This window comes from Aristolochia californica, unplaced genomic scaffold, assembly GCF_029961685.1.
Source record: "Aristolochia californica isolate CCGP_79_NKW_82.1479 unplaced genomic scaffold, dmAriCali1.0.hap1 SCAF_9, whole genome shotgun sequence".
In the NCBI taxonomy this organism is placed as follows: Eukaryota; Viridiplantae; Streptophyta; class Magnoliopsida; order Piperales; family Aristolochiaceae; genus Aristolochia; species Aristolochia californica.
Window position 1 is genome coordinate 7,874,345 of NW_027182290.1, and position 11,659 is coordinate 7,886,003.

The 11,659-nt window shown below is 42.7% G+C and overlaps 1 protein-coding gene across 1 annotated transcript; it reads left to right on the forward strand.

Annotated features, from left to right (window-relative positions):
* Positions 1-4,434: 4,434 nt before the first annotated feature.
* On the forward strand, positions 4,435-6,413 carry LOC137941265 (U-box domain-containing protein 40-like). Its single transcript, XM_068786596.1, has one exon. The coding sequence runs from the start codon at positions 4,564-4,566 to the stop codon at positions 6,253-6,255; it is 1,692 nt and encodes a 563-aa protein (XP_068642697.1). The 5' UTR covers positions 4,435-4,563; the 3' UTR covers positions 6,256-6,413.
* The last annotated feature ends 5,246 nt before the right edge of the window (positions 6,414-11,659 follow it).

Genomic DNA, 11,659 nt, shown 5'->3' on the forward strand with positions numbered 1-11,659 from the left:
GGAGAATTCAAATTCTGGGGGTGTTAGTGCACTTTTAAGTGCGGGGAAAAGTTAGAGGGAAAGTGTAAGTACTTTCTCTAGTGAAAGTGAGAAGGAAAGTGAAGTATTTGTTTATGTTAGGAGAATTCAAATTCTGGGGGGGTTAGTGCACTTTTAAGTGCAGGGAAAAGTTAGAGGAAAAGTATAAGTACTTTCTCTAGTGAAAGTGAGAAGGAAAGTGAAGTATTTGTTTATGTTAGTATGCGCAATGTAAAGTGTACTGTAAAGTATTTTTGTATTAGTATTGTATAATAAAAAATATAGTGTAAAATATTTGTTTGTATTTATATGCACAGTAAAAAGTATAGTGTAAAGTGCAGTGAGATTATTTCTTAAATAAAATATTTTAATATATTTGACTATCAGAAAATTAAATTAATATTAATTAATAAATATAATATATTAAATATAATGATTAATCAAATACTTACTTTTATACTATTAAAATTCTAATCAAATTTTAATTTTGTAATATATAAATACGAAATAATTATATAAAAAGGATGTTATAAAATACTCATTAACTTAATATATATTAGTAATATCAAAATAATATTAATTTATTAACATAATTTATAAAAAGTAAAATATTTACACAAATCCTTAGCTTTAGAAAATCCAAAAAATTAATGTAATTATTATATTAAAAGTATTTCAATTCTCACTCTTAAACTAACGTATATATGCAATTATATTTGTTTAAATTCATTACCCAATGTACTACGCAAACATCGTAATAATAATAATATAAATATAACTCAATCGCCTATTTAATATAAAATACCTACAACTGTACATACAAAATACAATACAAAAAAATATTTAATGGAATTAAAACATAATAGTCAATAATTTTGCCACATCTGAATTGCTAATACATCTCGAAAATACGATGCTCTTGCAAATTGCAAAGCAAACTCCTTCTGAGTACTTCCTTGAGTGTCCATATCATCACTATCATTGTCTTCATTTTCATTTGCATTGTTATCTTCACAATGTTCTCCACCAGAATTATCACTTGAATTATTTCTTCATCTTCTTCACTAGTGACAAAAACCTTGATTTTGTATTGGTGACAAAGGTGCAACAAGCTTGAACTTGTACTGGTGACAAAAACCTTGATTTTACATGTAGGTGAATAGCTTGATATATTGGCCTGTCTTTCCACATCAAAGCATGATACCGAAGTTATAACCCCATTTAAGGTTACTGCTATCATGAGTAAAAATGGTATTGTTGACCAAAATGGTTAAACAGCAAAATAAAACCCCAGAAACACACAAAGAAATAACTCAACACTTCTGGAGTCGATTTAGGAACTCTCATTTCTTTGTTAGGATTGCAGAAGCTGGTGATGAACCTAAATCCAAAATAAATTTGGTTGAATCTTCTCCATTCTCTTTCAGAGATAGGAAAAGAGAAGTCTAAGACTATCAATGTCGGAAATAGAAGGTTTTCACACAGGGATTCCTGTTTCAATACAGTTATTAATAGAGAAAGTTTTGATGCAAGTGCTACTACTGCTTGGTATGGGTGTTGTTCATGACTTTCTTGTGGTTGGGGAATTGGAATTACTTAGTACAGTGTGTCTAGACTCAGACTCATAGTTCATAGTTAGGATATAAGTTCAAAAATAATGTAGATGGGTACTCTAGAAAAAAATTATAGGAATGTAATTTTGACCTCCTTAGAATAACTACATTTGCATATTATATTTTCTTCCTTCTTCGGTGGTTTGCTTCCTGAGCTTTTGAGTTGATTTGGATCATAACACCAAACACCAAACTAGTACAAAGAGTATGGATGATCACAACTTTGTAAGTTTTCTTCCTACTAGATGATCACAGGAAATGCCAATGTGTACTAGATGATCAACAAGATCATTAACTTCTTTGGTTTAATACACAAACACAGTAGAAAGAAGCATGTTGGATAATCTCCAACATCACTGTTGGAAACAATGGTCGAATACAAGTTCAGTAAGTTCTAGTACATTGCCCGATTGAAATCATCGAAGGTTGCGAGCAAGAGAGGAGCCAAATTTTTTTTTCTCCAAGCTTTTGTTTGACAACCCTCCCGACAACCCGATGTAATTGACAAACGGAAAGTGAATTTAGAGCTCGACCCCTCTGAATTCACTTTCCCTCGTGTTATGCCTAAAACAAGGGAAAGTGAATTATATTTGTAATTTATTTTCCCTCCCAACTTACAGAGGGCACTAACGGGTTTTAGTGCTTTTTACCCAATGTAAGTAAAATACATTTCACTTACAAAGGGCACTAATAGGGCCTCTGTATTTATTTAGATTTTAAACACACACCCCTCATAGGCAAAAAATAATCACAAATAAAAAGATTAAATTCCATGTGTGGTTTATAGGGTCCTCTTGATTATTCTTTACATTCTAGATGCGTTCAGATCATTCAACTTGTTAAAATTGGTTTTGGTTCATCCGAAATAACTAGTCACAATTAATAAGAAGAAAAAAATTATAATTCTAGATCCACTTCACACTCTCCTCCTTCAAAGTGTGAATCTTGGACTGTTTTGCTACTAGCAGCCACAAATATAAAACAGAAGCTGGGTGATAGTTTACAGAAACATTGTTCTCTATGGACTCCTATTCAAACACCATTAGTCGCATAGGAAAGATGACCTTCAAGAAGCTTTTCAGAAATGTTTTGCTTCTTGTCCAATAGAGCTTCTTACGAACGACATTTTCATCACCCTCAACCCAAAAGCTGACTTTTCAACGATCCCCTCTGAATTTCGGCCAATTAGCCTTTGCAACGTTATCAATGGCGTTTTCTCAAAATTCTAGTCAACAGACTACTTATTTCACCCACTCGATTAGAAAGAGTCCCTTTGTAGTTTATATCTACTAGCAACTATATTTTGAGAAAGAGAAACAGAAAAAAGGAACATTTTTATTGCTCGGAGCATCGATGCCGCTGCCGCTCCGGTGGGTGACTGGGCGATAGTTATCTTCATCATCGCATGATTCTCTTCTGCACAATTTATATTTTACACGCAGTCCAAGGCGTGAAACAGCCTTCAAGAGCACTGTCCGAACATGAGTCAATGGCCTTCATTAATCTAACTTTTGAGATACCGATCCAGTAAACAAATTTAAAAACCTGGTATGAATAATGGAGAGATTATTAAAGCATCTCACGTGTTCTTCCTTACATTCCCAACAGCTCAAATGAGGTCATTTGGCCAACCCCACGATTCAATTATTCCGATAAACCTCCTTTTACACTACTTGAAAGCAATCTGTTTTTCTCTGCCACAAACTGAAAAACACAACTCCGCCTTTTATCAGCTTTTCTTTTTTCTTTTGTTTCTTCAAATGTGATGCCAAACTCACAAGCTGTAATGGAGAGATTTCTTGAGATTGAATTGAATCTGCGTCGTGGTTCAAAACAATGATTCAGACTGCTTTCAGATGTGTAGAATGAAGAACAAGAACAAGACTGCTTCTTTCACGGAAAAAAACACAAAAAAACAAGAGTCGAGAGAAGAAGAGCAGTAATGGAGAAGGGGGGGAAATCAATTATGGAAAGGGGAGGGAGGTAACTGAGGAAGTGGAATCAGCGCGCCTTTTGTTATTCCCAGAAAAAAAAAGGTGAAAGGAATAATAAAAAGAAAAAGCTTGTTATGCCTGGGAGTTGGTCATTCACCCCACGACCATCACCCCTCTCCACTTCCAACTAAAAAAGTCAAAAAGAGAAAGCCAAAGATTTTACCAATTCGGCCAAAGGTTTTTTTCATAGTTATCAGTGACCCAAAGGAGGTTTCAAAGCTCAAGTTTCTCAATTTTCCGATCACCGTGAGATAGCCGTTCTACATGTTTTACACAGTTTTTCGTGTTTATTAGCCGAGATAAAAATAATTGAAATAAAAAGGAGGGGTGGGACCCAATATTGGCACCTGGGTAGTGGGTAATACCGTAGCTATTAAGGAAACCTTTGAATTATTGTATGGTTTTCCAACGTAGCTTTTCAAGCTGTTGCTTTGACCCAATCATTGGGGACCAAACGAGTACCTGTGGGACCATCCCTTCTCTACTTTTTTTCCCCGCTGGCCCCACTATGTAAATCTTAGTTTTTATCAAATAAAGAAAGTGGTGGCACTCCGGTGTCCACGCAAGGGTTTAGGGTTTAGGGGAAATTAATCGGCATTTTACCTCCAAGTCGTCGGTGGCAGTTCAGTAAATAAGAACACGTTTTTAGGAGTATTTCGTACACGGGCGAGGGACAGGAGTAAGGGTCTCGTCTGAGATCGTGGGGCTTCTTCCCCAGTCGCCAGTCGCCAGTCGCCTTTTTTTCTTGGTTTTTACTGCAAACCAAGAATCCGTCCTTCCAAATTCCAGCACGTCTGTTTATTAACTCATATATAGCTCATTCCTTTCTTATCCTTCTCGCTTCTCTTCTTCTCTCTCTCTCTGCACGCGAAGATGCAACAGGAAGCTCGGAATTAGAGTGAAGAAATAGCTGAAAAAGAGGCTTACGGCTGGGGTAAATGGGAACCGGGAAGCACCGATGGAAGATCTCCTTCCATCGTTCATCCTCTCGTGCTTCAAAAAAGCCGCCGCCGGAATTCGTCTGTCCCATCTCGGGAGCTTTAATGGCTGACCCTGTTATTGTTTCCACCGGCCAGACCTTCGAGCGGAACTGTATTCAGGCTTGTAAGGAGCTGGGCTACATACCGAGGCTTCCCGATGGGTCGCGCCCTGATATCTCCTCTCTCATCCCCAATTTTGCCATCAAATCCACCATTCTCTCCTGGTGCGAGACGTCGGGCTTCGACAGGCCCAAACCCTTTGACTTTGAGAGGGCCAAGGAGCTTGTCCGGGAACTCATCGCCTCTTCGCGAGAGCTGAATGTCGACAAAGCAGCCGCTGCCAGGGAGGGTGTTACTGCCGAGGGAACTGGGAAGGAGTCGGTTACTGAAATTGAAGTAATTGAGACCGCGGATAAGCAGCTTTTAGAAGGGGTCTCGGAAAATCCTGCCTTGAAGTTCCGTTTTTCTAACACACAAGTGAATCGGCGACCAATGTTTTATTCTTTCAGCTCCGAAGAATCGGTGCTGACGACGCCGTTGCCCTTGGCCACCAAACCCTCTTGCTACTCCTCAGCGTCTTCCTCTTCGTCTCAGGAGATGGTCTCGGCCGAGGGCGGCCTAAATCAAATTCGGACTTCGGTGGAGGAAGAGGAGATATTCGTCAAGCTGACGGGGCCCCAGATTAGCGACCAAGTGGAAGGCGTGACCACCCTGCGGAGGATCACCAAGAACAGTCCCGACGAGCGAGTCCCTCTCTGCAGCTTCAGGATTCTGGCGGCGATGCGGCCGCTTTTGGTGTCCAAGTACACCACGATTCAGGTAAACGCAGTTGCAGCCATCGTGAATCTATCTCTGGAAAAGTCCAACAAGGTCCATATCGTCCGTTGCGGTGCGGTGCCGCCGCTGATCGACGTGCTGAAAGGAGGGTTCGTGGAGGCTCAAGAGCACGCGGCAGGAGCTATTTTCAGCCTCGCCCTGGACGACGAGAACAAGACGGCGATCGGCGTACTTGGGGCTCTGCCACCACTGCTGCATCTGGTGATGCGGTCAGAAAGCGAGCGGACCCGCGAGGACTCGGCGCTGGCGTTGTATCACCTCTCGTTAGCACAGGCGAATCGGTCGAAGCTGCTGAAGCTGGGTGCCGTGTCATCCCTGCTGGGGATAGCGCAAACAGGGGAGCTGGCGACGAGGGCGCTTATAATCCTGGGAAGCCTAGCGGCAAGTGCGGAAGGACGGGCGGCGCTGCTCGACGCGCACGCCGTCGAGAAGCTGGTGGGAATGCTAATAGAGTCAGAGGGCGGGAGCAGGAGGACGGAGGGGGTGCGGGAGAACTGCGTGGCGGTGCTGTACGCACTGAGTCAGAGCGGAATGAGGTTTAAGGGGTCGGCCATGGCGGTGGGGGCGGCGGAAGTGCTGAGAGAGGTGGCGGAGCAGGGAAATGAGAGAGCGAGAGAAAAGGCGAAGAGGATGCTGATGATGCTGAAGGAGAGGAGCGAGGAGAGCGGGGAAAGGTTGGAAGGGTCGGAGGACGAGGAAGAGGAGGTGGCGACGGCGGCGGCTGGGGGGAAATTTCCCGACTCAACGGTGGCGTTTCGGAGGAGAGTCGGGACGGGGAAAAACGCATCGGGATTCAACTCAACGGAATTTTGACTGTTCAAAGTTTCGGTATGTAATTATTGGGACTTGTTGTTTGTTGCATTTGCTCTCCTTTTTTTTTAATTCATTTTCTTGTAAAAAAGAAGATATGGAATTTGCTGAAGGAGGCTGGCGTTGTAAACAGGATTTTTGAATATTAATATGAAAATCGACTTACTTACTTGTGTTTGGTACGAAACATGTGCAATAATTATCCCAATCGTCCAAATTATGGTGGGTTAAGATAATTATTGATCATGATCGGACCTGTTCAGATAATTTTTTTATATATTTTATACCAAATAATTTTTTTTAATATCTTCTTCGGGAGATTATTTCCTCGAGAAATCCCATTTCTTCCTGGTAAGCCAGACTATTTGAATATTAATACGAAAATCGACTTACTTGCTTAATTCTTACTGAATGTTGTTTTTTTTAATTGGAATCTGAATTTGACTTTTGAAAAATAAAAAAGAATAAATATTTCGGGAGCAGGAGCGCCAGCGAACCGTGAAAGAGATGGTTTGACTAGTTCAATCAGAAGGAGGCGGACCGGTAAATTTTACCTCGTTTTTAAACTGACTGGAACAAATTTTCAACCATGAATCAAGTTGTTGACAAGTGGCCACATCTTCCAACTACGACTCTCCTGGATTTTTAAGAACAAGTTGTTGACATCTATAATTCACAATTTAAAGCAGCCCAAATGTTCTCATTCCACCTATTTATTATGCAGCCCAAATGCCACCAACATCATGCCTTGTTGAGGATTGCCACTTGTACACTAATAAGGGTTGTATGCTCTTTGCAGCTTTGGTTGAATACAAAATGGTTAGCCTAATGTAATAATAGTTATTTGATTTTACCATGTTGATATTATTTTTTACTTACATGCACTACTACAAGAAAATTGACTTTTCGCGGCCAAAAATCATATTTTTCCATGAAAATCAATTTCACCAAGAATAACATATATCTTTCTTTTTCCTTCCTCTTCTTTTCTTGCTTCTCCCTCCTCTTTCGTCTTCTCGTCTCTACTGTAGTTGCCTCCCGTCACATGTAGTCGTTACTACCTAATGATAGCTTAAACTAGTACCTTATATGAAAAAAATTACAAAGGTCAATGAATTTTAAGGTTGCTATTGGAAAATAGATTTGTTTTTCTTTGATTTAGAAGATTGTATTGGGTTTACGGAGGTTTCATGATAGGTTGGATGGTAATATAATCTAGTTGAAACTTAGGGCTAGCTTAAATTATAACATACTTCATGCTAGGGGTGGTATTGAGTCGAACTCAACCTCGAGCCTAAAATTGGAATCAAGCTCAAACCCAATAATTTTAACTGAGTTCCAGCTCTAACCTATATTTAAAACTTTGCATAAAATACATGTCACATAAATTGTACGTAAAATTACACATAAATTTTACTTAAAATTGGGCATGACCTCTGTACATAAACCCTGCATAAAATTGTCTATACACACTACATAATATTATGCATAAACTTTATTCAATAATCAAACACAAAAATTTAAATGAAATATCAATATCTAATTTAAAATCACCTAAACAAAAACTATAAATCTAGTATGTATTTATAAACTATAAATCCATTCACATGAGCAAAATCTCCACCTACAACAAAAATAAAAGAATATAACTTATTATTTTATGATAAAGAATTCTTCCACTACTAATTACTTATTGTAGTGAAAAATATTAAAATTACAAAGATGAGAAAAAGATGAAAAAACAAGTAATTCGTAGCATTATCACCACAATCTTCTTCCCAGACCGCAGTCATCAAACAAAAATTTAATAAATAAAACTAAAAAATTTACTCAAAAATATCATAATAAATAATTATTCAAAAGTAGTCCACATTTTGATTTTTCTTGACACCGTGAAGAACCCGAACACAATCACCGTCACAAATCAAAGTTTGAATTGTATTTAGTGCCAAGGAAGAATGAATTACTCTGCCACCAACATTGAAGGTAGACTCTAAGGCTACTATAGATATGGGAATTACAAGATGTCTACTGCCATCTTAGATAATACCAATTTTTTTTAAATTATTCACTTTCTATCATTCTAAAACATCAAAATCATATTGTGAAGTTTCCTCATAAATATACACACTTTCTTCAATATAATTTTCCAATTTTGACTTTGTTGAATTCACTACTTCCACTTGTTTTACATTAGTCATTAACTTTGACCAATTTGAACTTGATGAAGAATGTGACCTACGACTTGTGGAAACATTTGTAGAGCTAATACTTGAAACGATCCCTTCATTACTAATCTCCACATTATACATGGATAAATATTCATCATAAATCTCACATAAGGTCAATCAAACTAAGTTTTATTCATTGAAGTTTCATCCTCAAAATATATCTCTAAAAACCATATTTCGATCAATCTTAATTTGACCCTTAGTGAGACGGGGGAAGAAGCCATGGTGTAGCCAAACACCAAGGCCAAAGACTGTGCAAGTCCAGTGCACGGCAATAGCAGCGACAGCCAAGGCCAAGTGCAAAGGCACGGCCCAGAGGGGCGCACGCATATGGCCAGCCCGGAACCAGCTGCAACGTAAAAAGACACACTTGAGCTTGGCAAACGGATGGCCAAGCAACAAGGTGCACAACAACCCCAACAGCCAGCTCAGACACAAGGCAGCACGCCAGCAGACACTTCTGGCGGGGCGAAATGGGGTTGGGCGCAACCAGAAATCCTGGCGGGGCGAAATGGGGTTGCTGGCGCACAACCAGGACTCCAGGCAGGGCGAAATGGGGTTTCCTCAGGACGCCAGGCGCAGGCGCGCGCGCGGCAAGGCACAGGCGCCAGGCGCCAGGCGCCCACGGGCGAAATGGGGTTTTCGCCAGGCGCCAGGCGCCCCGCGCGAAATGGGGTTTCCTGAGGCGCCAGGCGCCAGGCGCCCGCGGGCGAAATGGGGTTTCCGCCAGGCGCCAGGCGCCCCGCGCGAAATGGGGTTTCCTGGCGACCATGTCGCCAGGCGCCCTGGTCTGGCGGGCGCCAGCCTGACCAGGGCGCCCCTTGACGCCAGAAACCGAATTTTTGGGATCTGACGGGTTTTTGACCGTTTTTAGTGATTTCAAAAGGCCTAGGGAGAGACTATAAATAGAGAGGCCTCTCCCATGGAAAAGAGGTCGAAAAATCCTTAGCCTTCTTTACTCTTTTGGTGTATAGAGAGAGTTTTTAGCCTTGGCCTTCAAGAGTGTTTGGCCACCCTTTGTAATCTTGTATTCTCAATACAAAGTAGGCTTTTCTCTTCTATACTTTGGTGTTTTCATTGTCCCATTTGGCTTGCAACTTCTTGTGTGAAGTATTGGTTGGAGGATCCGAGGCTCAAGGAGGCTGACTAGTTCTTCGGAAGAGCTAGGCCGCATGGGGTAGATATTCCGCTTGGCTAGACGGACCTAGCCCAAATCTAACCGCGTGACAACTGGTATCAGAGCAGCATTCCATCCATGACGTCTACAAGTGGAGAAGTAGTAGCAAGAGGTATGGAAACACTCTCTGAAAACGATTTACGTTTGGGTGATTTCAAGTCCAGGCTTGTTAGCTTGAAAAATCAGCTTTCAAGACTGGAGGAGTTCGTACGTGACATTGCGCATGGCCTACACCCTGTCCCTAACTTTTCCCAAAAGTTTTTGGACAACGTAGATAGTGCCATGGCAGTGATGCGAACTGAAATCTAGAGAGTGGACGGAGATGTCAAGACTATCGCAAAAGGAGTGGGGGCAAGACTCACCCTATGCGAGAGAGCCCTTGCGAATGGAGAAGGTTCGCAAGGAGGGGCCAAGACCGGTTCTGCTGGGCGAAACAGCAGAGAGGCGCCCGATCCGGTGCTGCTTTCCAGGAACTCCTGGGAAAGGCAACAGGGAGGCGCCAGTTCTGGTACTGCTGGGAGAGACAGCAGAGAGGCGCCCGATCCGGTGCTGCTTTCCAGGAACTCCTGGGAAAGGCAGCAAGGAGGTGCCAGTTCCGATGCTGCTGGGAGAGACAGCAGCAAGGCGCCCGATCCTGTGCTGATTTCTAGAAACTGCTGGGAAAGGCAGCAAGGAGGCGCCAGTTCCGGTTCTGCTGGTAGAGACAGCAGGGAGGCGCCAATCCAGTGCTGTTTTCCAGATATTGCTGGGAAAGACAGCAAGGAGGTGCCAGTTCCGGTGCTGCTGGGTGAGACAGCAGCAAGGCGCCCGATCCAGTGCTGTTTTCCAGAAACTGCTGGGAAAGACAGCAAGGAGGTGCCAGTTCCGGTGCTGATGGGTGAGACAGCAGCAAGGCGCCCGATCCAGTACTGTTTTCCAGAAACTGCTGGGAAAGACAGCAAAGAGGTGCCAGTTCCTGTGCTGCTGGGTGAGACAGCAGCAAGGTGCCCGGTCCAGAGCTGTTTTCCAGCAACTGCTGGGAAGGACAGCAAGGAGGTGCCAATTCCTGTGCTGCTGGGTGAGACAGCAGCAAGGTGCCCGATCCAGTGCTGTTTTCCAGAGTTTGCTGGGATAAGCAGCAGCAAGGCACCAGATCCGGTGCTGATTTCCAGAAACTTCTGGGAAGGGCAGCAAGGAGGTGCCAGTTCCTGTACTGCTGGGAGAGACAGCTGAAAGTGGCCATATCCAGTGCTGCATTCCAGAAACTTCTGGCGGAAGCAGCAAGCCAACCATGAGTGGGTGGCATATGGTGATGGCGCGTAGACGAGGATGTCTGCATTATGGCGGTGGGAGTATGAGACGAAAACATTCTGGCTCAACGACGGATACTTCCATGCTAGCAAGCTCAGCCCAAAGCAAGCTCGGTGGCAAGTTTTCTTTGCCAAGTTTGACTTTGAGATGAGGTACAAGTTGGGGAAAGCCTATGGTGTTGGAGATACCTTAAGCAGAAAAATGAATTCTGCTATGCCTTTTGATGGAGAAAAGGGCACAAGGGTATTGGCGCATATACAACGCACATCACCAGATTGCACTGCTGGAACACGCTTAGAAACGGAAATTGGGCGTGCAGCAAAGGCAGAAGTGCATGTGGTGCTATGCGAACAGCAGTCAGTAACCTCAACGGGTGATGCGGCAAGCGGCAAACCCTTCACGCGCATCACGCGCGATGCGGTAGCGGCTGCGCGAGACGGATATACGCGCAGCACATGCGTCGGCACTTGTTTCACACGCACCACGTGCGGTGCGGTAGCAGCAGAACCTGATGTGGCGCACGACGCACACATAGACGCTGGAGACATGCGCTTTGTGCAAAGCGTGCCTACGCACATGTAGGACCATTTTGTCGCAGAAACGGAAAATGCGACTTGGCGATTACGAGTCTTAGCAGCAATTACACATGTTAGTACTTCGTTGCTAGACCGGATTCGTAATAGACTTCACCAAGACGCCCAGACCTTCA

Coding starts and splice junctions, on each gene's coding strand:
- LOC137941265 (XM_068786596.1), top strand. CDS start 4,564: ATGGGAACCGGGAAGCACCGATGGAAGATCTCCTTCCATCGTTCATCC.